The sequence below is a fragment of the Schistocerca cancellata genome, chromosome 9 (genome assembly GCF_023864275.1).
Source record: "Schistocerca cancellata isolate TAMUIC-IGC-003103 chromosome 9, iqSchCanc2.1, whole genome shotgun sequence".
Classification (NCBI taxonomy): domain Eukaryota; kingdom Metazoa; phylum Arthropoda; class Insecta; order Orthoptera; family Acrididae; genus Schistocerca; species Schistocerca cancellata.
This window is the reverse complement of record NC_064634.1, coordinates 305971083-305998617: the sequence shown is the minus strand read 5'-3', so window position 1 is coordinate 305998617 and position 27535 is coordinate 305971083. Positions and strand designations below refer to the sequence as shown.

At 42.2% G+C, this 27535-nt stretch overlaps 1 protein-coding gene across 1 annotated transcript in view; it reads left to right on the top strand.

Annotated features, from left to right (window-relative positions):
• Positions 1 to 27535, top strand: part of LOC126101037 (prolactin-releasing peptide receptor-like) — a 990136-nt gene that overhangs the window by 562421 nt on the left and 400180 nt on the right. The window contains exon 3 of the mRNA XM_049911700.1: positions 16412 to 16611. Within this exon, the coding sequence (XP_049767657.1) occupies positions 16412 to 16611 (200 nt within the window). The remainder of the gene's footprint in view (positions 1 to 16411; positions 16612 to 27535) is intronic.

Sequence of the window (27535 nt, the reverse complement as noted above, 5' to 3'; positions counted from 1 at the left end):
TTTCGGCAGTAAACTTCTCTATACTGCACTATGTCTCGTTTTCTGCAGTATGTTTATCATCTGGGGCCGACTAAATGACTGCGTATGTGCTGCAGTTTGTTAGATTTCCTCTGTTTCTTTTATTAACCCAACGTGGTGTGGGTCCCAGACTGTTGTGCAATACTTAAAATTCGGCCAAATAATTGTTTTACACACCACTTCTTGTTTCTTGGATGAACCGTATTTTCCTTTCTTCCAAACGTATCAAAGCCTTACAGCATATGCTTTGCCTTGTTTGATCCTTTCACTGTAGATCATTCTGGATGGCTACTTCTACACATTATATGCTTGCTATTGGCTCCACAATTATTGTAGTCATACGTTACAGGATTTCATCTCCTGTGTGAGTACATTACGTTATATTTGTTTGTATCGTGTTTCTGTGCCTATCAGTGATTCTCTGCAATTCGTTACTATTTTCTGGCACTGCTCTCTTCTTATAGCCAATGGCATAATCTCTGAACAGACTACATCGTCATTTAAACATACACTCTATAAACTAATGTACTGTGCTTGGTGGGGGCTCAAGACATATTATCTCCTATTTCTCTCTCAGCTGTTGGTAGATGAAACAATGATTGTATGTTTCTGTATGTGCCCCTAATTTCTGTCTTATCCCTATGATCGCTTTGTCAGTTATACATTGGTATTACATTCGTTGAATGCAGTTTCTTAAAATTTACTCTGCACCATTTCATGAAAAATACATCACTTTTTTGACGTTTTCTGTTACATTTTTCGAATTGGGTGTACCAACCTGATAATATCACAGCAGCCTCTCTGAGTTTCCAACTTTGTTCACTTGATCATTTATTTTGCCACATGTACTTCGTGGATCAGTCACAACCAAACAAACCATGTAACACAATTTTATTTGCAAGAAGAGTTGCGTAATCATACATACATATTATGATAAGTAACGTATATATCCTTTGTACACATGCCGTACTTCCCTCCTTGAATCAACTACAATGGGAGGAAATTTAGAACTTTATATGTATTAAAGTGAGTTTTATATCATAGCGTGACAAGTTTATTGAATCCATGATCAGTAAAGCAATACATAGCGCAAACTCTCCATTAATATGCGACCTTTTTGATGGTCGTAATCCCATACACGAATCATTGACTGACTGGCAAAGTGCCATCTCATTTCATAACACATGCTGTGTGGAGTTCTGTGTCACAGATCCATGTTCTGGACAATGGAACACATTCTAAAATTAGTTGGAGGAATGGGAGTAAACCATTCCTACTTCTTGTGCTTCATAACCCCACGGTACTGGGAGAGTAGTGTGTTACAACTGTTTTGCTGTAAAACAGTGATGTTTTGAGTAATGAGTAGCAGCATGCTTAATACCATGTTATTTAGTCAAGAAGACGCACATCAGTAGATTTTTTTAACTTTTGGCTGCGGAATCGTAGGCAGTGAAGGAGTCTGTGGATAATATACATTCCTCCACAGTTAGATGCAATGTTACCATCCTTTATAAGCAGACACAGATGAGAGTCGAGGTATATACAAAGAGATGTTTGTTTATCCTTTAAAATAGTAAACGTGCATTACTGTGTACATGTGCAGGAAGGTGTGTAGTAACGTCCAATAGCTATTTATGATAAATATCGATGTATTCCCCATTTGTATCCAGACTTTTTCCGGATGTGGTGTTTTAAGTAATTGTCAGTCTTACCTTCATACAGTCATTGGCCTTTGGTAACAGTTTTCTTTAGTCATGGCACTGGCTACTGAATCGTTAATAGTGTTTGAGATCTGTAACAGAGTTCATACTAAATAATGAAAACTATAGGCGGACAGAACACACACATCGTCTTGGTCCCCAATAGCAATTCTTTTCCTACATTCTTGTGTACAGAACGAGAGTTTCTACCACTTAGGAAATGAATGGCTCTCTGTTACTTTACACCACAATAGAAACAAACATAGCACCACCTTGAAAATAACTAGCTGCTTAAAACTATGTTATTTAGCTGAGGAAAACACAGATCGGAGTGGTATTTACTTGGATATTTTATTGAAATTATTTGAACATCTACAAACTGCAAAGATGTCCATAGAAGCTAGCACAATCACTGCATCAGAAGTGGGTGTTTCTAATTTTACAGTATTTTGCTGACAGTATCTTAGGAATTATGACAAAGGCTTTTATATTCGGGGCAACCGCAGCTGTTAAAAGGCACGATATTAAGAAGAACTCCGCTCACAGCTGGTAAAGTTGTTGTTTATTAAAACATGGCCGGTTTCGCGGCTTTAAGCCACATCGTCAGGTAAACCTACGTGGTAAAAATCAAAGTAAAGTGTCACCACATTTTTGCGGTTATTAAAATTGGATACTAAAATTAGTATAGTATTGACGATATTCTGTCAATAGTAAATTTTGACTAGGAGCGGTGGGTATGCCTATGCTCTTTTAACATTGTTGTTATATTTTAGACATTCCTTTACTAATTTTAATATCTACAAAAAGTGGTGATACTGTACGTAGCTATTTATCGCGTAGGATCGCCTGAGGATGCGGCTTAAAGACGCGAAACAGGACGTGTTTTAAAAAGCAACAGTTTTACCAGCTGTGAGTGGATTTCTTCCTAACATCATAGGATTTATGACTGTATATTCCTATGCAATGTAAACTATATAGAATATCCTAAACGCTTGATGATTTTCCATGTCCCCCATGTACGAAGTATAATGTAAACGAAAGTGTATTACTAAATGTTAGAGCAGTATAGTGTTTTATTACTGGGACATTATAAGCATACCGACCAAAGAGCCTGAATACACTTTGGTTACCAATCTATGCATACTATCACCCACTACACCACTGCTGGCAAAATGTGAGCCACATGTACATTTATACTACTACGTAGCAGTTAAATTACAACAGCAGTGTAAACCCAGATGACGTAATACTCAGATTGCCCCTCCCACAGCAAAACAGGCAACTGCGCAAGTAATTTGCCCAGTGAGCAACAGATGTTGCATGCGATGCTACAATGCTCATTGACATACACATGTCATGGAATTGGCAATGCTGTTTCTTCGGTAAGTGATGTGACAGCAGGTTTGTCGCCGATCAGCAGCAGTCGGCTCAGCCAGCATATCGAATGTGCTCATCCCACAAGCAAATGTGATTGATACTCTATGTGCTTTCTCCCTGGAAATTTTTCTGGAGTTTTCAGTCGATGAACGCAGGTTAGCTCCTACAATTCTGCAAACTATGTCTATTTCTACTGTAAAAATACTTCTTGCAAATAAATAAGTGATATCAAACAAAGGTAACGCTTATAAACATTTTTGTGAGTTAGTGTTTGAATGCACGCTGAGATGCAATAAAAGCTTTCCGATATACTGTTAGGATTGCGTAGTCGCATAGTTCACACAATCGTCGCCTATCATGCTGTCCGGTCTCTTAATGTGCAGTGGACTAGAGCAAGATGCTGTCCTGCTATTCACAACGTCAGACAAATCGTTCATAAATTCTATAAAACTGATTGCGTTCTTTTCTACTGTATCTCTCTGCAGTTCCGTCTTAGTAGCTATACAATTTATGACAGCTGCAGCAGAAAATTGGACAGGACCTGAATGGCTACTTTAACATTCATTTATCGGAAATAATCTAGTTGCTACCTGCTGTGAGTGCGTTTTAATAACATATGTTTTACATGTAAATTTTATCAATGTCTTACGCGTTCCTGGTGTCAGCACTGTTGAAAGTGAAGTTGCTACTAAGGAGATTGTTCAGTGTACTTTTGAATAAATGTGGGACATCGTAATAGCAAATACCAAATTTTATCACATTATGCTTTGATCTTTGTTGTCCATAAGTTTTATTACTTTCAGTTTCCAACTTACAGCTGAAAATAAGTAATTAAATGACATTAAAGAGGCAACAATGATTTAGTTAAAAATGATTTCATATGGCTCCTGTTTAGGGAAGCGCGGAGGTCGCATTAAAACAACGTTTAATATTAGCAAAATTTATAGATGGATCAGTGTTCGTCGTTCTTTATTAACTCTTACTCATAACTAATGCAGTCATTCACTTGAATTAAATCTGTCTGCAGTTCCCTAAGTTTTCTTCACCTTTGGCGAAAAATCTGATCAGTTTTAGTGCAGGACTTAGACAGCTGATTTTTTCACTGTTGATGTAATGACAAGCACTCGGCATGACGACTCGATCCATTAGCGATGCTATCTCAGAAAGAGCTGTACCTCACAGACACCAGACGGTGACATGCGATTTGGAACTCCGTGTGTGAGGGCAAGGTTGTCACATATTTCGCCGAACTATGTGCCATCTAGTGACTTGTGCCCCTAATGGGGGCTGCCTGCCATAGCAAGCAGACGTTTACTGTTTCTTGAGTGATCTGAGCTGCTATTTACGTGTTTTATGCTCGAAATCTTCAATAAGGAATTGTTTAGTTCTATTCAGCATACTGGTTCCTTCTCTTAACACTCGTGGAGTGACATTTTCAGGGGACAATCCTTATTCGGTAATATCTATATTTATTCCTATTTTGGAGGACATCATCCTCGACTGGGCAAAAATATGTTTCTCCAGCTTTAATATATCGCTTCTGTATAATACTTTCGTCCTTATTATAGAGTCGGCATTGACAATCTCCACACAGTTTACAGGCAACTAACTAAATTATAAGCAGGCAGTCCACAGTATTTAATCTCCTCTCGTTCTTGATTATCTGGGAGGTTCAACTGCACAACAGTCAGCTTCCATGTGATTGTCCCAACAGACAAACTGAAGACCACTGTAAAAAAATAGCATAGAAGCTCTTTTATACTCTGTCTGATAATTGATAACACATGGCAGTGCTTGGCACAAAGTACAGCGTGCAGTAAGCACGTTTTAAGAAAAACGCTAATTGGTAGTATTTAGACAGTCCCCCAAAGTGTCAAATATGTACAGTCCAGTACATACTTATAAATCGTAACATGCCGTCTGATAATAAGATGCTCTACATTCAAGGAAGATGCAGAAGTTTCTCCTTGACATGTTTGAGGGCACTTCGTGAAACTGATGAGAAGGCTACCAAAAGGATTCAGGAACATTTATGACATAAAAGTACACAAGAAAAATCTGTTTGTACAAATTTCTGCTAGGATTTGTATCTGCTTAAAAAGGATAATTACATTGTAAACGTGGTGGACTGGATATTGTTCATAATCTCCAACAGTATTCACGACTCGGTAGCCAACTTAGCAACATATAAAGTGCTCTGGTATGCATCTTTCTAACAAAAGAGCATGGTATTACGCTGCTACTTACGACTCCATACATCATTATGTTACAGAAAAACAGTTGTAAAAAATCTGTTGGCTGTCAAATCTTGGTTCAAACAGCGTACTGTTATTTAGTGCAATACTACACCTAAGGAGGAATGTATTAATGCAATTCCTGTAATAATATTTTGAACGTGTCCGAAGCTCCACACAGCAGGCGTTTTGTAATGTGGCCACAGTCCGGGGGCACATTGCCAGTCAGTCAGTGATTCGTGTATGGATTACGAGTATCAAAAACGCTGCAAAAAAAAAAAAAATTCGGGGTTTGCGGTAGGTCCCGCTTTACTGCGCAGCGATGCAGTATACACTGAAGGGCCAAACAAACTGGTGCACCTGCCCGATATCGTGTAGGGCTCCCGCGAGCACGCAGAAGTTCCGCAACGCGACGTGACATGGACTCGACTAATGTCTGAAGTGGTGCTGGTGGGAATTGACACCATGAGCCCTGCAAGGTTGTCCATAAATCCGTAAGAGTACGAGAGGGTGGAGATCTCTTCTGAACAGCATGTTGCTAAACATCTCAGATATGCTCAATAATGTTCATGTCTGGGGAGTTTGGAGGCCAGCGGAAATGTTTAAACTCAGAAGAGTGTTCCTGAAGCCATTCTGTAGCAATTCTGGACGTGTGGGGTGTTGTATTGTGCTGCTGGAATAGCCCAAGTCCGTCGGAATCTACAATGGACATGCATGGATGCAGGTGATCAGACAGGATGCTTACGTACGTGTCACCTGTCAGAGTCATATCTAGACATATCAAGGGTCCCATATCACTCCAACTACATATGACCCACACCATTACATAGCGTCCACCAGATTGTACAGTCCCCGCTGACATGCAGGGTCCGTGGATTGATGAAGTTGCCTCCATGCCTGTACACGTTCATCCGCTCGATATGATTTGAAACGAGACTCGTCGAACCATGTTTCTAATCATCAACAGTCCAACGTCGGTGTTGATGGGCCCGGGCCAGGCGTAAAGCTTTGTGTCGTGCAGTCATCAAGGGTACAGGAATGGTCCTTCGGCTCCGAAAGACCATATTGATGATGTTTCATTGAGTGGTTCGCACGCGACACTTGATAATGGCCCAGCAGTGAAATCTGCAGCAATTTACGGAAGGGTTGCACTTCTGTCACGATGAAGGATTCTCTTCGGTTGTCGTTGGTCCTGTTCTTACAGGAGCTTTTTCCGGCCTTATCGATGCCGGATTCCTGACATCCACGGTACACTCATGAAATGGTCGTACGGGAAAATCCCCACTTCACGCTACCTCGGAGATGCGGTGTCCGACCGCTGTTGCGCCGACTATAAAACCGCACTTGTTGCCTTACATAGGCGTTACCGACCGGAGGCCGTATTCTGCCTGTTTACATATCTCTGTATTTGAAACACATGCCTGTACCAGTTTCTTTGGCACTTTAGTGTATCTGCCAGGCTACGCTCTAAGAGTCCTTTTAATACGCTCTAAAAAGAAAAAGACGACGTATCATGAAGGAAATAAATAGATGTGACGCACAGTTACAGAAAAACAAATGATCATAGTTTCAGAAAAGTTGGATAATTTATTCACAAGAAAGAGCTTCACAAACTGGTCATCTTAGTAATGGGGTGATCCACCTTTCACCCACGCAAGCAATTATTCGTTTTGACGTTCACTGGTGTAGTTGTTGGATGTGCTCTTGACGGATCCGTCCCAATGGCACACTGGACTGTCTAAATCCTGAAATGGTTGGAGGACCTTGCCAATAACGCTGCAACGTTCTCAGTTCAGGAGCGATACGGGGACCTTGGTGGGCAAGGAAGATTTTGGCAAGCATGAAGGCAAGTAGTAGAAACTCTCGCCGTGTATGGGCAGGAATTATCTTGCTGAATTGAAAGCCCACGATGGCTTTCCGCGAAGGAAAACGGAACAGGGCGTAGAATATCGTCTACATATAGCTGTGCTGAAAGGGTGCCCCGGATGGCAGCCAAAGGCGTCCTGCTGTGAAAAGGAATAGTACCCCAGACCATACTCCTGGTTATCGGGTCGTATGGACGGCGACGGAGGGTTGGTATCCCACCGCTGTCTAGGGCGTGTCCAAACACGTCTTCGGCCTAGAATCTCACTGACTGAAATACAATTGTTGTCAGAGATGAGTATCACTTCGAACTGAGTCCGGACGACTAGTTATTTACATGTCTGTATCTTATAGTGTCATACTCCACTAAGGAACCTGATAGTGACGTCACTGTTTGTAGACGAATCTTTAGGTCATACATTGTCGTAAAGGAAATTCATTCTAATTCTAGTGGGGTCACTGAATTGAAATGGAAAGAAGATTTTCTGATTAGAGGAATATAGGGTAACATCAAGAGCAACGGCAAGTGCAATAATAGTAGCGTGATTTGTTATGAATAGAAAGGCAGAGAAGACTGCGTTACCGTGGACAGTACAGTGACAGGATTCTTCTCATCAGGAACGACAACATAGAAATACCAACAAAAATAGTTCAGGTATATAAACGAACGGCAGAAGCAGAAGACGAGGAAACAGAGAAAGTATAAGGGAACATGGAATGAGCAACATAGTATGTAAACGGAGATGAAATCTAAGTATCATTTTGGACCGGAACGCTGCAGTAGTGGAATGAATAGAAGACAGAGTTACGAGAATTCGGTAATAGGAATGGAAGGGAGAAAGACTAATACAGTTCTCCAATAAATTTCAGATAGTAATAGCCATTATACTGCTCAAAAACCATGCGAGAAGGAGGCATACAATCCTCTTAAAAACCTGTACACGTGATTATACCAGCTAGATTACATCAGGGTTAGCTAAAACAAAAGGTCAGGGTGAGCCAGAAATTACGAAACGAAACACTGAATTTTAAGGCTTCCTATGAAAAAGCTATAAACTCGTATCAAAGTGTAGGAACGAAGAAGAGAAGGCTGAAGTTGAGATAGCCGTTAGGAAAAATGAATGTATAATGAAATAATTTCCTGATGTTGTTGGTACTGCGATAATGATTACCATAGTGCGCACTTCAGTTGAAGAGAAGTGTATTTAACAAACGAAATATTCGAAGTTTGGCAGACAAATATAAGCAGAAGGAAGCTAGTGCGAGGTGAGCCGTTTGGTGGACTCCGCCGTGGAGAAGACTCCAAAGGGAAGAAAACATTCAATAGCACTGCTGACGAGCCGGCCGCGATGGTCTAGCGGTTCTAGGCGCTCAGTCCGGGACCGCGCAACTGCTACGGTCGCCTGTTCGAATCCTGCCTCGGACATGGATGTTTGTGATGTCCTTAGGTTAGTTAGGTTTAAGTAGTTCTAAGTTCTAGGGGACTGATGACCACAGATGTTAAGTCCCATAGTGCTCAGAGCCATTTGAACCACTGCTAATGATGTCCACTGCTTGCTACAACATCTACAGGGCTAACACAAATGATTGAAGCGATTTCATAAATTCACTGTAGCTCCATTCATTGACATATTGTCACGACACATTACAGATACGTAGAAAAACTCATAAAGTTTTGTTCGGCTGAAGCCGCACTTCAGGTTTCTGCCGCCAGAGCGCCGAGAGCGCAGTGAGACAAAATGGCGACAGGAGCCGAGAAAGCGTATGTCGTGCTTGAAATGCACTCACATCAGTCAGTCATAACAGTGCAACGACACTTCAGGACGGAGTTCAACAAAGATCCACCAACTGCTAACTCCATTCGGCGATGGTATGCGCAGTTTAAAGCTTCTGGATGCCTCTGTAAGGGGAAATCAACGGGTCGGCCTGCAGTGAGCGAAGAAACGGTTGAACGCGTGCGGGCAAGTTTCACGCGTAGCCCACGGAAAATTGGCTCATGCCAGAACTGCAGACCGACAGCGCCGACTTCATCTTTCAACAGGATGGTGCTCCACCGCACTTCCATCATGATGTTCGGCATTTCTTAAACAGGAGATTGGAAAACCGATGGATCGGTCGTGGTGGAGATCATGATCAGCAATTCATGTCATGGCCTCCACGCTCTACCGACAACCCCATGCGATTTCTTTCTGTGGGGTTATGTGAAAGATGCAGTGATTAAACCTTCTCTACCAAGAAACGTGCCAGAACTGCGAGCTCGCATCAACGATGCTTTCGAACTCATTAATGGGGACATGCTGCGCCGAGTGTGGAAGGAACTTGACTATCGGCTTGATGTCTGCCGAATCACTAAAGAGGCACATATCGAACAGTTGTGAATGCCTAAAAACACTTTTTGAGTTTTTGTATGTGTGTGCAAAGCATTGTGAAAATATCTCAAATAATGAAGTTATTGTAGAGCTGTGAAATCGCTTCAATCATTTGTAATAACCCTGTAATATCTACCGCGTCTTTGTCAGTAAACGCCCAGCTTGCCTATTTCCTAGCTGGAGGCACACCTCCAGTGTATTATCTCTTTTCATAAATTACTCTTTACGCTTGGCCGACACCAATCTCGTTTCCATAATACAAACTGGGGTGCGCGGCGAATGTTACTCTTGCCGATTGTAAGTAGATCTAGGATCTCTCGCGCGGAATCCTGCTCATAGTTGAGTCGCTCTTTAGCTTGACGAGTAATGCTTCAGGATGCCATACTCCATTCGCCGGCAGAGCGCAAATGCGAAAACAGAGAAAATATGAAACTCGAAAAGACTCTTCTCCTCCTCCTTTAACTTACTTAATATTTTCATCTGTAGTAACTTTCTTTTGGGTACATTAACTTATACTAACCGTATTTTATCAGAATTACCTCATAGGTTGAAAGCAAATCGTATAGGGAAGTAAGAGGGTCGATTCTTGAGAAGAGTTCTGGATAAGAAGCACCTTTATAAGGCAACTGGCAGGAAGTAACATTTTGTCAGAAATTTAAATTTTTAAATAGAAGAGGCATGATCTGCAGTAGGAGTTAGAGTGCAGACTACTCCAACATGTCCATTCCAACAGTACTGCTTCCAGAAAATGTTATTGTAATAAAAAATAAAAAGAGTAATTGTCCATGTTGCTCATCGTGAACGGCTATGGTCCATAACTAGTATTCAATTATAGCGACAAGGAAGCCATATGGCGGCGTCACTATTCGTCTGAGTTTTCATCATACTAAGAATAAATTCGCCGGTACGTGATCAAAAGTATCCGGACACCTGGCTGAAAACGACTTACAAGTTCGTGGCGGCCTCCGTCGGTAATGCTGGAATTCAGTATGGTGTTGGCCCAACCTTAGCCTTGATGGCATTTACTACTCTCGCAGGCATACACTCACAAAGGTGCTGGAAGGTTTCTTGGGCAATGATAGCCCATTCTTCACGGAGTGCTGCACTGAGGAGAGGTACAAATGTCGATCGATGATGCCTGGCACGGAGTCGACGTTCCAAAACATTTCAAAGATGTGCTATAGGATTCAGGTCAGGCTTTTGTATAGATCAGTCCATTACAGGGATGTAATTGTCGTGCAACCACTCCGCCACGGGCCGTGCGTTATCAACGGGTGCTCGATCGTGTTGAAAGATGGAATTGCCATCCCCGAATTGCTCTTCAACAGTGAGATGCCAGAAGGTGGTTAAAACATCAATGTAGGCCTGTTCTGTGATAGTGCCACGCAAAACAACATGGGGTGCAAACTCCCTCCATGAAAACACACGACCACGTCATAACACCACCGATTCCAAATTTTACTGTTGGCACTACACACGCTGGCAGATGACGTTCACCGGGCATTCGCTATACCCACACCCTGCCATCGGATGGCCACGTTGTGTACTGTGATTCGCCACTCCGCACAACGCTTTCCCACTGTTCAACTAACTGTCCAATCTTTACGTTGTTTACACCAAGCGAGGCGTCGGCTGGTATTTGAAGGCGTGATGTGTGGCTTATGACCAGCCGCTCGACCACGAAACACGAGTTTTCTCACCTCCTTCGTAGCTGTCATAGTACATGCAGTGGATCCTGACGCAGTTTAGAATTCCTGTGTGATGGTCTGGATAGATGTCTGCCTATTACACATTACGAATGTCTTCAACTGTCGACAGTGTCTGTCAGTCAACAGACGAGGTCCGACTGTACGCTTTTGTGCAGTACATGTCACTTCACGTTTCCACTTCACTATCACATCGGAAACAGTGGACCTAGGGATGTTAAGGAGAGAGGAATTCTCGCATACAGACGTATGACACAACTGACATCCAGTCACCTGACCACATTCGAAGTCTGTGAGTTTCGCGAGGTCTCTGATGTGGAGTACTTGGCGGCAGGTGGCAGCACAATGCAACTAATATGAAAAACGTATGTTTTTGATGGTGTCCTGATACTTTTGATTACATAGTGTATGTATATCCCATTGCGATTATACTGGCTGTGTCATTTATGAGATAATATACACACATCAAAAAAAGGTTTGCATCACCTCGGTTCCGATAGTTCCGGAAACTGTACAGAAAATAGGAATAAAGATCAACTTGAAGATCGTTTCCGCACTTTTTATTGCTCACGAAAACCACACATTGCATGTTGTACCACAATACAGCGAGACCTTCAGAGTAGGTAGTCCAGATTGCTGTACACACCGGTACCTCTAATACCCAGCAGTACATACTCTTGCATTGATGCATGCCTGTATTCGTCGTGGCATATTATCCACAAGTTCACCAAGGCACTGATGGTCCAGATTATTTCACTCCTCAACGGCAATTCGGCGTAGATCTCTCATATGGGATTGTGAGTCACGTCGTCTATAAACCGCCCTTTTCAATCTATCCCAGACGTGTTCGATAGGGTTCTTGCTGGCCACTCTAGTCGAGCGATGTCGTTATCCTGAAGGGAGTCATTCACAAGATGTGCACGATGAGGGCGCTAATTGTCGTCCATGAAGACGTATGCCTCGCAAATATGCTGCCGATATAGTTGCACTGTCAGTCGGATGATGGGATTCACGCACCGTACACCCATTATGACGCCTTCCATGACCTCGAGCGGCGTACGTCGGCCCCACATAATGCCACCCAAAAACAGCAGGGAACCTCCATCTTTCTGTACTCGCTGGACAGTGTGTCTAAGGCGTTCAGCTTGACCGTGTTGCCTCCAAACACGTCTCCGACGATTGTCTGGTTGAAGGCATATGCGACACACATCGGTGAAGAGAACGCGATGCCAATCGTGAGTGGTCCATTCGACTTGTTGTTGGGCCTATCTGTACCGCACTGCATGGTGTCGTGGTTGCAAAGATGTGCCTCGCCAGGGACGTCGGGAGTGAAGTTGCGTGAATCATGCAGCCTATTGCTTTAGAAAAGCATTATTCAACATGGTGGCGTGGCCGACAGTGTTCCTCCGAGCCATAATCCGTAGGAGGTAGCGGTCATCCACTGCAGTAGTAGCCCTTGGGCGCCCTGAGCGAGGCATGTCATCGACAGTTCCTGTCTTTCTGTACCTCTTACACGTTCGAACAACCTCACTTTGGTTCTCTCCTAGACGCTTGGACACTTCCCTCGGTGAGAGACGTTCCTGTGACAAAGTAACTATGCGGACGCGAAAAAACCGTGGTATTGACCTTCTAGGCATGGTTGAACCACAGACATTGCGAGCCGTGTACCTCCTTCCTGGGGGAATGACTGGAACTGACCGGCTGTAGGACCCCCTCTGTCTAATAGGCGCTGCTCATGCATGGTTGTTTACACCTTTGGGCGGGTTTAGTGACAACTCTTAACAATCAAAGGGACTGTGTCTGTGACACAATATCCACACTCAATGTCTATCTTCAGGAATTCTGGGAACCGGGGTGATGCAAAACCTTTTGTGACGTGTATTATAGTGGTGTGGCTTTTTAGTAAGGTTTATATTATAAGGTTCTATTTGATGAATAATAATAACAGTACTTTGAGGCTATCAATTTATGTGACCTGATCCCCGGTTGCTTGTAACAGGTATCACAAAGATGTGCTGTAACGGGATTATTTAAGTTTATTTGGTGTTATGTTTTGAAATGTGTGGCATATTCAGGTTCCTATGAAACCAATAATAATAATGATATCTGTACATTCCCCGGATTTAGAGCTGATTGAACACATACGTCACACTTCTCGCCGAAAGACTGCTGCCATAGCATTATTGTCATGATACATAACTGACCTCCGCAGAGAACGTGTCCAGCAGAAGACTCTGGAGTAAGCCATCGTAGATGCCCTGATCCTCAGCGTCGGGAGATTGTGGCGTTACCTCCAGTCCTGTAACGAGAGGTTTTTCAAAGGTGTAGAATTAATTCAGAAATTAACTGGTGAGGACGATATAATAAACGCGCCATCGAGGCTACCCACGGTGAAGAAGGATAAGTACCACAATGCTGTACAGTTCGTAGAAGTTTTTATCATTTAGCTAACAGGTTACCTTGTTAAGATCCACACTCGGAAATTTTCATCAAATTTAGCCTCTATCTTGCGGGTGAGCAATATGACAGGCATCATTTTTCGAAAGCAGTAAGCGATCAGACCAATGTGATTCTCACTATTAAACCGTTACATATAGAAGAGAAATTGTCGGATAAAATATCTCATGAGGGTTCCGGCTCTCAGTTGAAAATTTCTTCGGTAAGTGCCGATGTGTTAAGGAATACCACTCAATCCATGATAAGAATATTGCAGCACTGCATTGATACCAATGGTCATCATCTCGAACACTTTCTTTAAATGGACGTTCACCTTTTTGACCTTCGTTGACCTTAAAACACCTTACTGTTACACACGACTGGATTCGTCTCGATAGTCGCTATCAGAAAATGAATACCAAATTATAAAATCCCATTAAAAAAAGTTGACCTTCATATCTTTGACTCCACCCCACCTAACAACAAAGAACCAACCTCATATTATGGCCCCCATTGTCCCATGCAATATTTGCCCCACAATCTTTTCAGCTACTGTCATACTCTCGAAGCTATTGTAGGTGGCAATAGTTAGTCACCCTGTATATATATGGAGTATCTGTTCCTTCAGAGATCTCCTCAGTGCGAATTCACTTTTAGTGGAATCGGCGAAGTGCTGCGAGTAATGAGAATAGTGGGCAAGGGGCTCTACATTGGTAGTGTGTGTGTGGATAGGCTGAGATTTTGGATCCGATATGAGGCGTGCTAGGGTAGTCCATGTAACTGTAATGACCACTGGGTCGAGATGGATAGTGTTCAGAGCATCTGCCAAGTAAGCATGAGACACATGTTCGAATCCCCCCCATCCGGCACAAATTTTCAATTTTCCCCATTGACTTAAGTCAATGCCCATTCACAGCCAAGAAATGGCTGTGATTCCGTTGAGTCTTAGAGCACCCGGCCTGCTGGATCAAAATGGTGTCTCTTCCTTTGGACGACGGTTCAATCCCGCGTCCGGCCATCCTGATTTAGGTTTTTCGTGATTTCCCTAAATCGCTTCAGACAAATGCCGGGCCGGCCGGTGTGGCCAAGCGGTTAAGGGGCTCCGGAAAGGCTCAAAATCATGAAAAGTTCAAATTTTACTTTTTTGCGTTTTCTGAATCTGCAGACTATTACCTTTTAATAGATATATAATTTATTCAATTCCGAAGACTACAACTATTTTTAAATTTTTTTTGAAACGTGTTCTACATGGGCGTGACCCACTGTGGCGCTGTTAAACTGCTGTCAAATGGTGTTATTATTAACGTCCGTGTTCGTCAGGTACATTTTAGTGATGTGAGATAAAGTATGTGTTGTGGATAACCTGTGATAGTTCAATATATATCGCTGGTGTGATTGTCGATTGTTTCATGTTTATTTACTCTGTCGTTATCTCGAAAATATTCGTAATTAATTCTGTTTCTTGAGTCTCTGTTTTGTTGAAGTATAATAATGAGTAAAAGTAAAGTTATTAGAAATCCTCTGAAGGCTTTTAAGAAAAGGAGAAATGTTGGAAAGCCAAAGGTATGTGTTATTACTGTAAATAATAACATTCTAACATGGTACGACCCATGCTTGCTTTAGACAAGGAACGCCTTCGGGCTGCAGACAGGGCTGTAAAGAGTCTAGAAATACAAGCAAGAGTAAACAGGAGGAGGAACAAGAGGAAGCTAGAGGAGCAGTTTGCAGAGGATGAAGATAATCCATCCTATGGACCTGGAATGCACTAAAAAGTTAATCCAATCTTTGTCGCTCGGTTCCCAAAACTTTTATTTTCTCATACTAATTACATGTTTTCTAAGGATCTTCCAAACATATTTGTTTCAAACTTTCATAAAATGTTACACAGTACCTTCTGCATAATTTAACACAGCCTTTTTCCAAAAAACTGTATATTTTTGAATATATAAATAAAAAATTGCAAAAAAATGTTGTGAATTTTCATTGCAATTGAAAAAAAATCATCTTTAATAACTGAACTAAAATTTTGTAAAATCCCTGTGTTACGTTGTAGCCCATATTCCAATAAATAATCTGTAAAAAGTTCAACTTCCTACCTCAAATACTTTGTGAGGAAAGATGTAATTTATAAGCGTTATTTTAACATTACAAGTATAGGGCGTTCCGGAGCCCCTTAAAGGCGCTACAGCCTGGAACCGCGCGACCGCTACGGTCGCAGGTTCGAATCCTGCCTAGGGCATGGATGTGGGTGATGTCCTTAGGTTAGTTCGGTTTAAGTAGTTCTAAGTTATAGGGGACTGATGACCTTAGAAGTTAAGTCCCATAGTGCTCAGAGCCATTTTTGAACATATGCCGGGATGGTTACTTTGAAAGGGCACGGCCGACTTCCTTCCCCGTCCTTCCCTAATCCGATGACACCGATGACCTCGTTGTCTGGTCTCCTCCCCCAAACAACCCAACCATGTAGGAAGGAACAGACACTACATACATGATTTTCACGTGGATCACTTGAGTGCCAATGACAACTCCGACAATGCACTGCCTTCTTATACCTTGTGTACGCGTTTCTACCGTCATTGTACGTATACATATGTCTGTCCCATGAAATTTGTCCCCCATTGTATGTGCCATACGAGGGCCGAGAAGGTTAAGAAAAGAGCAAAATGGACTGCGCAGTACCAAAGGACGTGTGGGTGGTGACTGCGCAGGCATCTACGACGTGCCGGCGGCTGTGGTGGCGCTGCTGTCCCTGTGTTACGGCTCCATCTCGGTGCTGGCTGTGGTGGGCAACGCGCTCGTCATGTGGATCGTGGCCACGTCGCGCCGCATGCAGAACGTCACCAACTGCTTCATCGCCAACCTGGCGCTCGCCGACATCGTCATCGGCCTCTTCGCCATCCCCTTCCAGGTAGGTTCGCCGTCCGTACCACAGCTACTTTCTCTTTCTTCCACACTACACTACATTTTGTGTCCTATGAATTTTAATATCCTTTACAAAACAATCTCTAGTCGTTCCTTCCGTTACTGAATGGCATTAAGCATGATTTTTATTTGTGTCGTGGACTTTCCCCTGAGTGTGAAGTCGACGTATATCACGTTTGGACTTATTTCTCGGTTTTCCTATGTGGGTGCATACACCGCAAGTCATCAAGCGGTGCATGGCGGAGGGTGCATTGTACCGCTCTCAGTCGTTTCCGTTCCTGATCCACAACAAAACAGAGGAAGGGGAAAATGTATATCTACACTATGTGATCGAAAGTATCCGGACACCCCCAAAAACATACATTTTTCACATTAGGTATATTGCGCTGCCACCAAACTACCAGGTACTCCGTATCAGAGACCTCCCTATTCATTAGACATCGTGAAAGACCAGAATGGGGCGCTCCGCGGAAGTCACGGACTTTGACCGTGGTCAGGTGATTGGGTGTCCCTTGTGTCATACATCTGTACGTGAGATTTACACACTCCTAAACATCCCTAGGTCCTCTCTCTCCGATGTGATAGTGAAGTGGTAACCGAAGGGACACGTACAGCACGAAAGCTTACAGGCCGACCTCGTCTGTTGACTGACAGAAACCGCCGACAGTTGAAGATGGTCATAATGTGTAATAGGCAGACGTCTATACAGACCACCACACAGGAATTCCAAACTACATCAGGATCCACTGCAAGTATTATGACAGTAAAGTGGGTGAGAAAACTTGGATTTCATGGTCGAGCGGCTGCTCATAAGCCGCACACCACGCCGGTAAATGCCAAACGACGCCTCGCTTGGTGTAATGAGCGCAAAAACTAGACGATTGAACAGTCGAAAAACGTTGTGTGGAGTGGAAAATTACGGTACTCAATGTGGCGATCCGATTGTTGAGTGTCGGTATGGCGAATGCCCGGGGAACGTCATCTGCCAACGTGTGTAGTGCCAGCAGTAAAATTCGGAGGTGGTGGTGTTATGGTGTGTTCGTGTTTTTCATGGAGGCGGCTTGCACCCATTGTTGTTTTGCGTGGCACTATCACAGCACAGGCCTACACTGATGTTTTAAGCACCTTCTTGCTTCCCACTGTTGAAGAGCATTTGGGTGATGGCGATTGCATCTTTCAAGAGTATCGTGCACCAGTTCATAATGCACAGCCTTTGGCGGAGTGGTTACACGACAGTAACATCCCTGTAATGCACTACCTTGCACAGAGTCCTGACCTGAATCCTATAGAACGTCTTTGGGATGTTGTGGAACGACCACTTTATGCCAGGCCTCACCGACCGACATCGATACCTCTCCTCAGTGCAGAACCCCTTGAAGAATGGGTTGTCATTCCCCAAGAAACCTTCCAGCACCTGACTGAACGTATGCCTGTGAGTGTGGAAGCTGTCATCAAGGCTAAGGGTGGGCCAACACCATACCGAATTCCAGCATTATCGATGGAGGGCGCCACGAACTTCTAAGACATTTTCAGCCAAGTGTCCGGATACTTTTGATCACATAGGGCATATGCTCTTCACGAGATATGTTTGTGGCAGCACAATCGCTATTTAATTTGCTACACTATCTGGTTCTCTAAATTATCTCAATGTTGCGGGAAAAGAACATTACTTTTTGACCAGTCTTTCCCGTATTATTTCACGAAAAATTTCCGTAGTACTCGTTCACTGATCGAATCCGCCGGTCACAAATCTTGCAGGCTATGTCTGAGCTACTTTGATGTCTTCGTTTAATCCAATATGGTAGGGATTCCAAACACTCGAGCAGTATTCAAGATTGGGCCGCGCCAGCTTTCTATACGCGGTCTCCTTTATAGATGATCTACAGTTTGTTCCCAAATAATGAATTCGTTCATTCACCTTTTCTGCAATCGATATCACGTGCTCGATCCATTTCATATTGCTCCGGAACGTTATATCTAGGTATTTAATCGCCTTGACTGTGTCAAGCACCACTAACACTCAATTCAACCATTAGAATATTTTTTCTCAATCTTCATCAACTAACTTTTTTCTACACTTTTAACAAGTTTTTATTCGCCAATCCAAGCAGAAATTCCGTTAAGTCAATTTACATCCTCCTACGGTTACTCAACGATAAAACTTTCCTGTACACTACTCCCTTATCGTCAAACAGACGCAGATTACTGCTCAACCTTGTGGTGCAGTCCTCAAGATACCTCTTAAGAATACTCGCCGGCCACTACAACGTACTGGGTTCTACGACTTAAACTGTCACCTATCTGAGAACTTGTTCTGTGTGCTCGGACGTTTCTTAACAGTTTCCATTTGGTTCACTGTTAACAACCCATTCCAGAAATCTAGGATGTTGGAACGTGATTGTTGCTTGTCATCCATGGTTTGCAGGATATCGTGAGAAAAAAAAAATAGATGAGTTTCGCATCTGTTATGTTTTCTAAATCCGTACTGATTTGTGAACAGAAGCTCTTCTTTCTTAAGGAAATATGTTACAGTCGAATTTAAAATATGCTGAATGCTTCGCAGCAAATCGATTTTAGGCATATTGGTCTGTAATTGTGTGAGTTCGTTCTGGTAGTTTTGTTGTACACAGGAGACACCCCCGTGTTTTGCAGTTGTTCCCTAGAAAACAATCCAAACCATTTCCTTCTGTTCCACTGCATAATCACTGTACTAATCTGTGAGGAAATGTACTGCCTTATCGTTAATGTGAACTGATATGGATAGTTTAGCGAGTCATCGTAAAATAAAGAATCTCTCCTTCCAGATAATATCACAATTTAATGTTGCAGTACAAGTTTGTAAGAGAAGTACGTAGGTCATACTAATTGAAGTCGGAGGAACACAGCACGTCAAACATATCATCTACTGCTGGTGCACGGCTTTTGGATTCATGGGACTAACGAAACATATCTGGTAATAAAGAATTGAAGGCCGACGAATACTTCCGACTCGGCCGAACTGGAGACGAACTGCATGTGGGAAAGAAAAAAATCGCAACTGATGATATTCGGAACTGTGTGTGACTTAACTGCTTAGTCCGCTCATAATAAGAAATTGGGTGAATAAAAAAGCTACGGATTCGCACAGTCTGCGGGTGTGGGGCAAAAAATGGGTGCGAGTAACGGAAGATTTCCGCAACTACTCATTAGTTACGTGATCTACCCATCTAATCTCCAGCAGTCTTCTGCAGCACTACATTTCAAAAGCTACTATTCACTTCTTGTCTAAACTATTTATCGTCCATGTTTCACTTCCGTACATGTTACCCGAGGATTTTTACTTGCCCTCGTCTTTTTACCTACTTGATCCTCTGCTGCCTTCACTATTTAGTCTCTCAAAGCTACCCGTATCAATCGTTTCCTAATGCTCTCTCTGAAACTCTCCACAATCTCTGGTTCTTTCAGTTTATCCATGTCCCATCTCCTTAAAGTACTACCTGTTTTGCCGTTTCTTCATTTACAACCAGTAAATTGTGGTCAGAATTCGTCTTACCATTAAATAATGCAATGTGTCTCTACGTCTCTTCGACGTATACAACCTTCTTTCATTATTCTTAAACCAAGTGTTAGCTATGATTAGGTTATGCTCTGTGCAGAATTCAACCAGGTGTCTTCCGCTTTCATTCCTTACCCACAGTCCATATTCACCTACTACTTTTCCATCTCTTCCTTTTCATACTATAGAATTCCAGTCCTCCATGACAATTAAATTTTCGTCTCTCTCATCTATCTGAATAATTTCTTTCATCGTATCATACATTTCTTCAATATCTTCATCATCTGCGGAGGTAGTTCGCATGTAAACTTGTACTACTGTGGTAGGCGTGGCCTTAGTGGATATCTTGGCTACAATAATGCGTTCACTATACTGTTCGTAGTAGCTTACCCAAGCTCCAATTTTTTTTATTCATTATTAAATCTGCATTACCCTTATTTGATTTTGTATGTATAACATTGTATTCACCTGACCAGAAGTCTTGTTCCCTCTACCACCGAATGTCACTACTTCCCACTATATCTAACTTTGACCTATCCATTTCCATTTTTAAATTTTCTAACCTACTTGCATGATTAAGCGATCTGACATTCCGCGCTCCGACCCGTAGAACGCCGGTTATGTTTTCTCCTTATAACTACATCCTCCTGAATAGTCCCCACCCGGAGATCCGAATGGGGGACTATTTTACCTCCACAGTATTTTACACCATCGTCATTTAACCATACAGCAAAGGTGCATGCCCTCGGGAAAAACTATGGCTGTAGTTTCTCCTTGCTTTCAGCCGTTCGCAGTGCCAACACAACAAGGCCGTATTGGTTAATGTCACAAGGCCAGATCAGTCAATCATCCAGACTGTTGCCCCTGTAACTACTGAAAAGGCTGCTGCCCCTCTTCAGGAACCAAAGGATTGTCTGGCCTCTCAACACATATCCCTCCATTGCGGTTGCACCTACTCCACGGGTATCTGTTTCGCGGAGGCAAGCAAGCCTTCCCAGCAACGACAAGGTCGATGGTTCATTGTGGGCTATTCTACCTATTAACATGTTAATAGTGAGCTTGTGTGGCGAACAGTAGTTTACGATGATAGCGTCTCCGTTGCCGTATAACTCTAATAACTTCATTACCTAAAGTGTATCTGGGTCGCCGAAAATGTCTTATGAAAAATAAATGCTATCTGTGTAAACTAGCGTAGCAGGAGCCCGAAAGATGTTTCAGAATAAAAGTATGGGACATGTTTTGTATGAAACAGATTCGAAATATTCAAATTTGGAGGTAAGGTACACCTGATAGAAATTGTGAACAAAGGAAAGAATAAGATAATGAACTCGTAAAACCCAAATGTATGAAAAATTCATTATAATTTGTCAACGAATCTGGTGCACAAAGTCAACTGTTAGGATCAAGGACAAAGATCGAATGAGAGCGTTTACCATCCTCTCCGAATACCATGGCACAAAATCACACAAAAATACTTCTTAAAGTGTTTAGAGCTAGCTTCGCGAGGGAGAAGAGAAGCTGTTTGTAAGTTACTTGGTTACCTCAGAGGTGGAGGCCGTTATCAGACGTTCTGAATCAAGCGAAAGCGAGAACAAAGACAACACATTATCTATAGCAAGTCAAAAATGTAACATGGGAGAATATGATTTTAGGTATTTATAACACTCTCTTGATTTCGTATCATGTGAATAGAACTCGAATACTTGCAGCATGCTGAAATGTCTCCTTTCTGCTAAACGTTGCTCGTCGAATGGGTCCATGTCGAATACACAAGACAAGAGTCTGAACTATTTCTACTCTGTCCCTCTCTGCTGTCAGTCTGGTGCTTTTCCATTTACAATAAATTCGATTTGTGATAATTTAATAGAGAAAGACTTTGTCAGAATGCCTATTGTTTTCAAAGGAAGGCGATATCAACAAGTGACAGACTCAAGAGAATTCCGAAGCTGAGGACAAACAAAACTGAAAAACTGCCTACATCAAGCGCAAATATAGGTTCCGACGAATCCGGTGAGATTGCAAATTCAAAACGATGATTCATATTTACACACCGAAACTGTATTTTACGTTTTCAAATTGATAGCTGTGCTTGAAAGCAGATTTTTTTTGGTTTGGAGAACGAATTAAATGTGTACCGTTCTCATGGGCGGTGATGCGTAAATCGAATTCTACTACTTGCATTGTTATAATAATGTTACCTCCCATATCTGAAATAAATGAATACTGGTCCAACCATTGTACGACAAAAGCTGTGAAGTAAACCGAAAGCGGGTCTCAGCTGCTATAATAAGTCTAGCCTTGCATGAATTTACCTGTGTGTTCTTTGCAGACTACAAAGTTGACACAATTATTAACAGAGCGGCATGTGAGTGAAAACGCCGAAAAGGGGATGAATGAGATAAATGCTCTGAAGCTCGCCGTGACTCCTTTGTTGTTTATCTCCAGTACGGATGCTGTTGCAAAACGCGTAGCAAATGTAACTTTGGCGCGTATGGATTACTTGGCAGTTCTTCGCAGGGGGGTTCATACGAAACTACCAAGGCTTTGCCGGTCAGAGTCTTATTGGAAGGTCTATGGCTATAATATATTAGCAGCAACAACTGTCATGTTTATTTATTTATGAAGTCTTCATATGAATCTTCACAATAGTTCAATGTGGCTCTGTATATACTGAATTTGGAAACGCTTTTTCAGCGCCGAGTGCTGAAACAAACGTCATGTTTTGATTCACTTTTCTTTAGTATTACCATTGTTATATTTACACTAATTACAGCTGTACCTCTTTGAACATTAAGTTATGTAGAGAATGGTGGTGGGCTTGAGTTGCTTTAATTACCTTGATCACAAATAAGCGACAAATAACTAACGCTGCTAGCAAAATAATAGGATAATTATGAGATATTTAAATTCATTAAGCAGTCATCTTAAACGGACAGACGTATGTGGCGTTTTTATGCTTAAACATCCTTCAACATATTAAGTACATGCCAATGCGGAAATGATTCCGGAACTGTTTATGTCTTCGATTGTGATATTTCAGTACAATATAAACACCCCATGTGACGCAGTCACGGGATGTAAACATCGTGACATGTAACCAGACAATGTATGAGTACGTTCCTGGTGAATCTCCCCCCAAAGCGGCTTTCATTGAGTTCACATACATATAGCAATGGTTGCTATTTGATCGTAAAGAACAAATTGTCGACCAAACATACAGCAGTCATGCGCGATGGGTGACATGTAAGGGCTATGGAAACTGATGTAATTTTTCGAAAAAAGGAGGTTGCTCATTCCTGAAATCTGGCATTGCATTATCCAACATGAATTGGCATTTTAATTTTCCTGACAGAGATATCTAACACTTCCTTATTGTATTTGTTACTCCGCCGATTTCCTTCAACATGCGAGAGTAAAACGAATGACTCCCCAAACTACAATTCCTAGCATTTGTCCGCCATTTTGTTGTTCAGTGCACAGTGACAGACTGCGATCATTATGGTAATGACGTCTATGCAACCGTAACTATACGATAATCTGAAGTTCGGTCGTAAACACTATATTTTCCCACCCAGTACGCCAGTAACGGCTTCAGAAGGTCTCACAGTTTCAGACAGCTGTAGTTTCTTATCAGTGGAAGCTTGCCCGTTAGTATGCAAGACTTCTGTCCAGCGAAAAGTATATAAAGCCCGACCGTCGAACGTATAGGACCAGATCCGTCTTAGTATGTACGAATCCTGCCAACATTAAGAACAAATTTCAATAAAATTCTTTTGTAATTGGCGGGCAGCAACTTGTATTAATCAATACAACGAAAAAACAACCAAAGTTGCAAAATTGACTTCTATAAACATGATGATTAGTATCGGGTCAGGACCGATTCGTAGTTAACGGGCAAGGGGATCGGTCCGACATTAATCTGTTGGTAGGGGCTCGAAAGAATGTTCACGAGCCCTAGTGGGGAAGTAATGCGCGCATGCAGATAATTAAAATTGCAATTCCCAAAATACAAGAACCACGTCAAGATGAAAACCATATACGTATAACGAAGTGCAGATGGACAGTTACACAGTGTGGAGATATCGTGACATGATTCTTATGTTTTGGAACCTTTTATTTTGACAATCTGGATGATATTGAAATTGGGCACGAACCGAAACTAGCTATCAAGTAAATAAAACTGAAACTTGCAACTCTGGCTGCTTTTCCGTTGGGTATGTGAGCTCGTAGTACCTAATGAAGCTACCTAATCTTGGGTGTTTACTGTTGGTGGACTTTATCAGGGAGATAATTTACCAACAACAGCCAAAACGTCAGCATGTTATATAAGACGCAGTCAAAGGCCCTTAAAGAATTTTATTGAACTGGACTTCGGTTCTAAAGGCTACACACTCAAATTGCGGACGGAAGTTTAAGATTACTAAGGCCCACATGGACGGCAACATTGGTTGGACTCGATATCTGAGTTGGGTCTCAGTGCTAGTCGGCTGATTATGTAATGGAGATTCCGCTGTATGGTGGTGGGGAATTCGGAGTTAACGGGCAAGGTGATCGGTCCGACATTAATCTGTTGGTAGGGGCTGGAAACAATGTTCACGAGCCCTAGTGGGGAAGTAATGCGCGCCCTCTTGGCCTCAGCACCAATAGGTGTGTTTGCTGGTTCCTGTTGTCACCCCTTGGTTCCGATAAATCATACTGTGTAGACTGTTGGCTTCAGATCGGCCTTCCGATGTATGCTCCGAGAAATCGTACCGTCAACATAGGTTTTGTGAACATTTGGACAACATGGGTGTCATCCCGCACTGTGAGCATAATGAGTGGTACAGTACCTACCCCTTTGACTCACTTGCTCCACGCAATTATCACTGCCTGTACGAACTAAAAGGCTGCTGTGACGAACCAATTTCCCCGAGAAACTGATAGTTATGTCTCCATTCTAGCTCTCAGTTCGATAATTCATGCATTGAATGTATTGTGAAGAGTGTGGATTGCGAGCAAACTGAAGAAATACAAAAGTAATGAGAATTAGCAGAAATGTGAGTGTCACAAAGTAGACTATGTTTAGGAATTCTGCTAACTTCGGAGTAAAATACCACATGACGGACGAAGTAGGGGGAACGTCAAAACCAGAATAACACAGGTAAAGGAGGCGTTCCTAGCCAAGAGAAGTCTGGTAGTATTCAATATCCACCTTCAGATCACGAAGAAAATTCTGTGAATTTACGTACCTTTGCAGCACACCATTGAATGTTAGTGACTCATGGACTGTGGAAATCCTGGAAAGAACAGAACCAGGCGACGACCGTTACAGGTGAAAACAGAGAGAATAACACTATATCAAATGTCTGCAGGATTAGACGCGTTGCAGCACACTGTACATAACGACTTCAGTTTTTATCAACGGACTGCAGGCTGAGTGCGTTCAAACTATGAGTACTGACATCAGAGGTTTCCTCGATCTGTAGCAACAGAATATTCCTACGATCGCTAACCGTGTACTCTTTGTAGATGTAGGAATCTTTCTACAATATCAAATCAAAGCAAAAACGTGGATCCGATATCCTCTTGAATATGCCTTACTAATGTCTTGTCATTCTGGTAACAGTGTAATTAGTTACTAATTTCACCATCACAGTCCTCCGAGGCAAGGCGTTTTCTGTCGTTAATCCCGTACCTCTGTTCTGAATCTTGATTTTAAATATACTTGTCATCCGATTTTCATCCATCACACCATATACTTTTCGTTATACTCAGCCTGTATTCTCCTCCATGTTCAACAGTTGCAAAGATTCTTCTCAGATCCCCTTGTAGGTTTCTGTAAGTGATACATGTCCATTCTCTGCGCTTCGATGGTGTAAAGTACAGTCACTGAAAGATGGTTTTGTAAATCTTAATCTGCATTATCTATGATAGTCCTATGAAACTTAACAAAAGCGACTGTGTGAGGAAACGTTTGTCCTGTTATGAAAGTGCTGAAAAAAAGAACCATTGTTTTTGCAGGAGGAAGGTTTCTCTAAATTCTAAATAGAAATGATTCTGCTGTTCGGAAGTCTAATATGCGTGTACACATACCAACATCAAGATTAACTAACATGGTTGGTGGAACTTTGCTCGTCTACAAACTATATGCTAGTGAACTAAAGTGCACGTCATTTACGACGGCGGCCGAGTTTAGGTTCGTTCTGCGCATCTGACGTCACAAAACACAGTCAGTCAATGAACAGAGAACGACGTTGCCAGAGCTCGACTGCAGTACAGACCACAGACGAGTGTCTTCAGTTTTAGAAACGTTCAGTCATAAATAAAGTAATTGAACAAAGGCAATGTCTCGATAGCAGACTTTCTATAAAAGAAAGTTTGGAAAAAGCATTCTTTATACCAACTGCTTCATATTTTATTAATTAATTAAACCAAACAAGCAATAAGCCTCCTAATTCAGGCGACAGCAAGTAAATTCATTCTCACTAACCGCTTTTTCGCAATAAAGAACAGCTTAATTGTTTATTTCCTACTGAACTTCGACGAAACGTGAGCAATTCATAGTAATACCAACAGTGTTTGTTGGTATTTTGCGTGACTGTTTAAAGTCCTCCAGGAACCCAATTAAACGATGAGCTGCGTTAGCATAGTGGTTAAGGTGTTTGGCTTTCCAACAAAAAGTTCTGAGTTCAAATATTGTTCGGAGCTTAATATTTTCTTTATTTAAAAACAATATCGAGGTGTCTTACTTCATGAATTTTATTCGTTTGAATGTAATTTTTTGAAATTTCTAGTGGCATCTAAAATCGACCATACAGAAAGTATACGCTCTGGACTTAACCACTGAAAACTCTTCAAAATTTCGTGCAATGGTTTGCTACATTTAATGCTGCATAATAACTGCGTTGAACACCGAAACAAAATTAAGTCATTTATGGGGGGAAGGTATCAGTCAAGAAGATGTGCAAAAATCAAATTTTTGGGCCAAATAGTTTTTGTGAAATCGAATAAGTGTGTCAAAGCAGTCGGAACACCATGTGTCTTCACAGGCGAGCAGTCCAGTGATGACAAAATCACTTACAGCGCGGAATGCGGGGAGAGCACATCTCTGTAGCAGCGAAACGGTTAATGCGGCCGTGGTGGCTTTACTTCATAAACTGCGCGTAAGTTTGCGAACTATGCTATACTATGGCGCTGCTTCTCTTGGCGCGTGCAACTGGCAACGCAACAATCTCCCGCGTCTGGGCGGGCATGCGCGAGCAGCCAAGATAAAAGAATTAAACTATAGTGACATTGAACGTTGTGTTTCAAGACACATGTTCCTTGTCCGGCTTCCTTCTCCATAAATGACTGCCTGTTCAGCTATGATGAGTCTGCCCGCAACATTCATCATTTT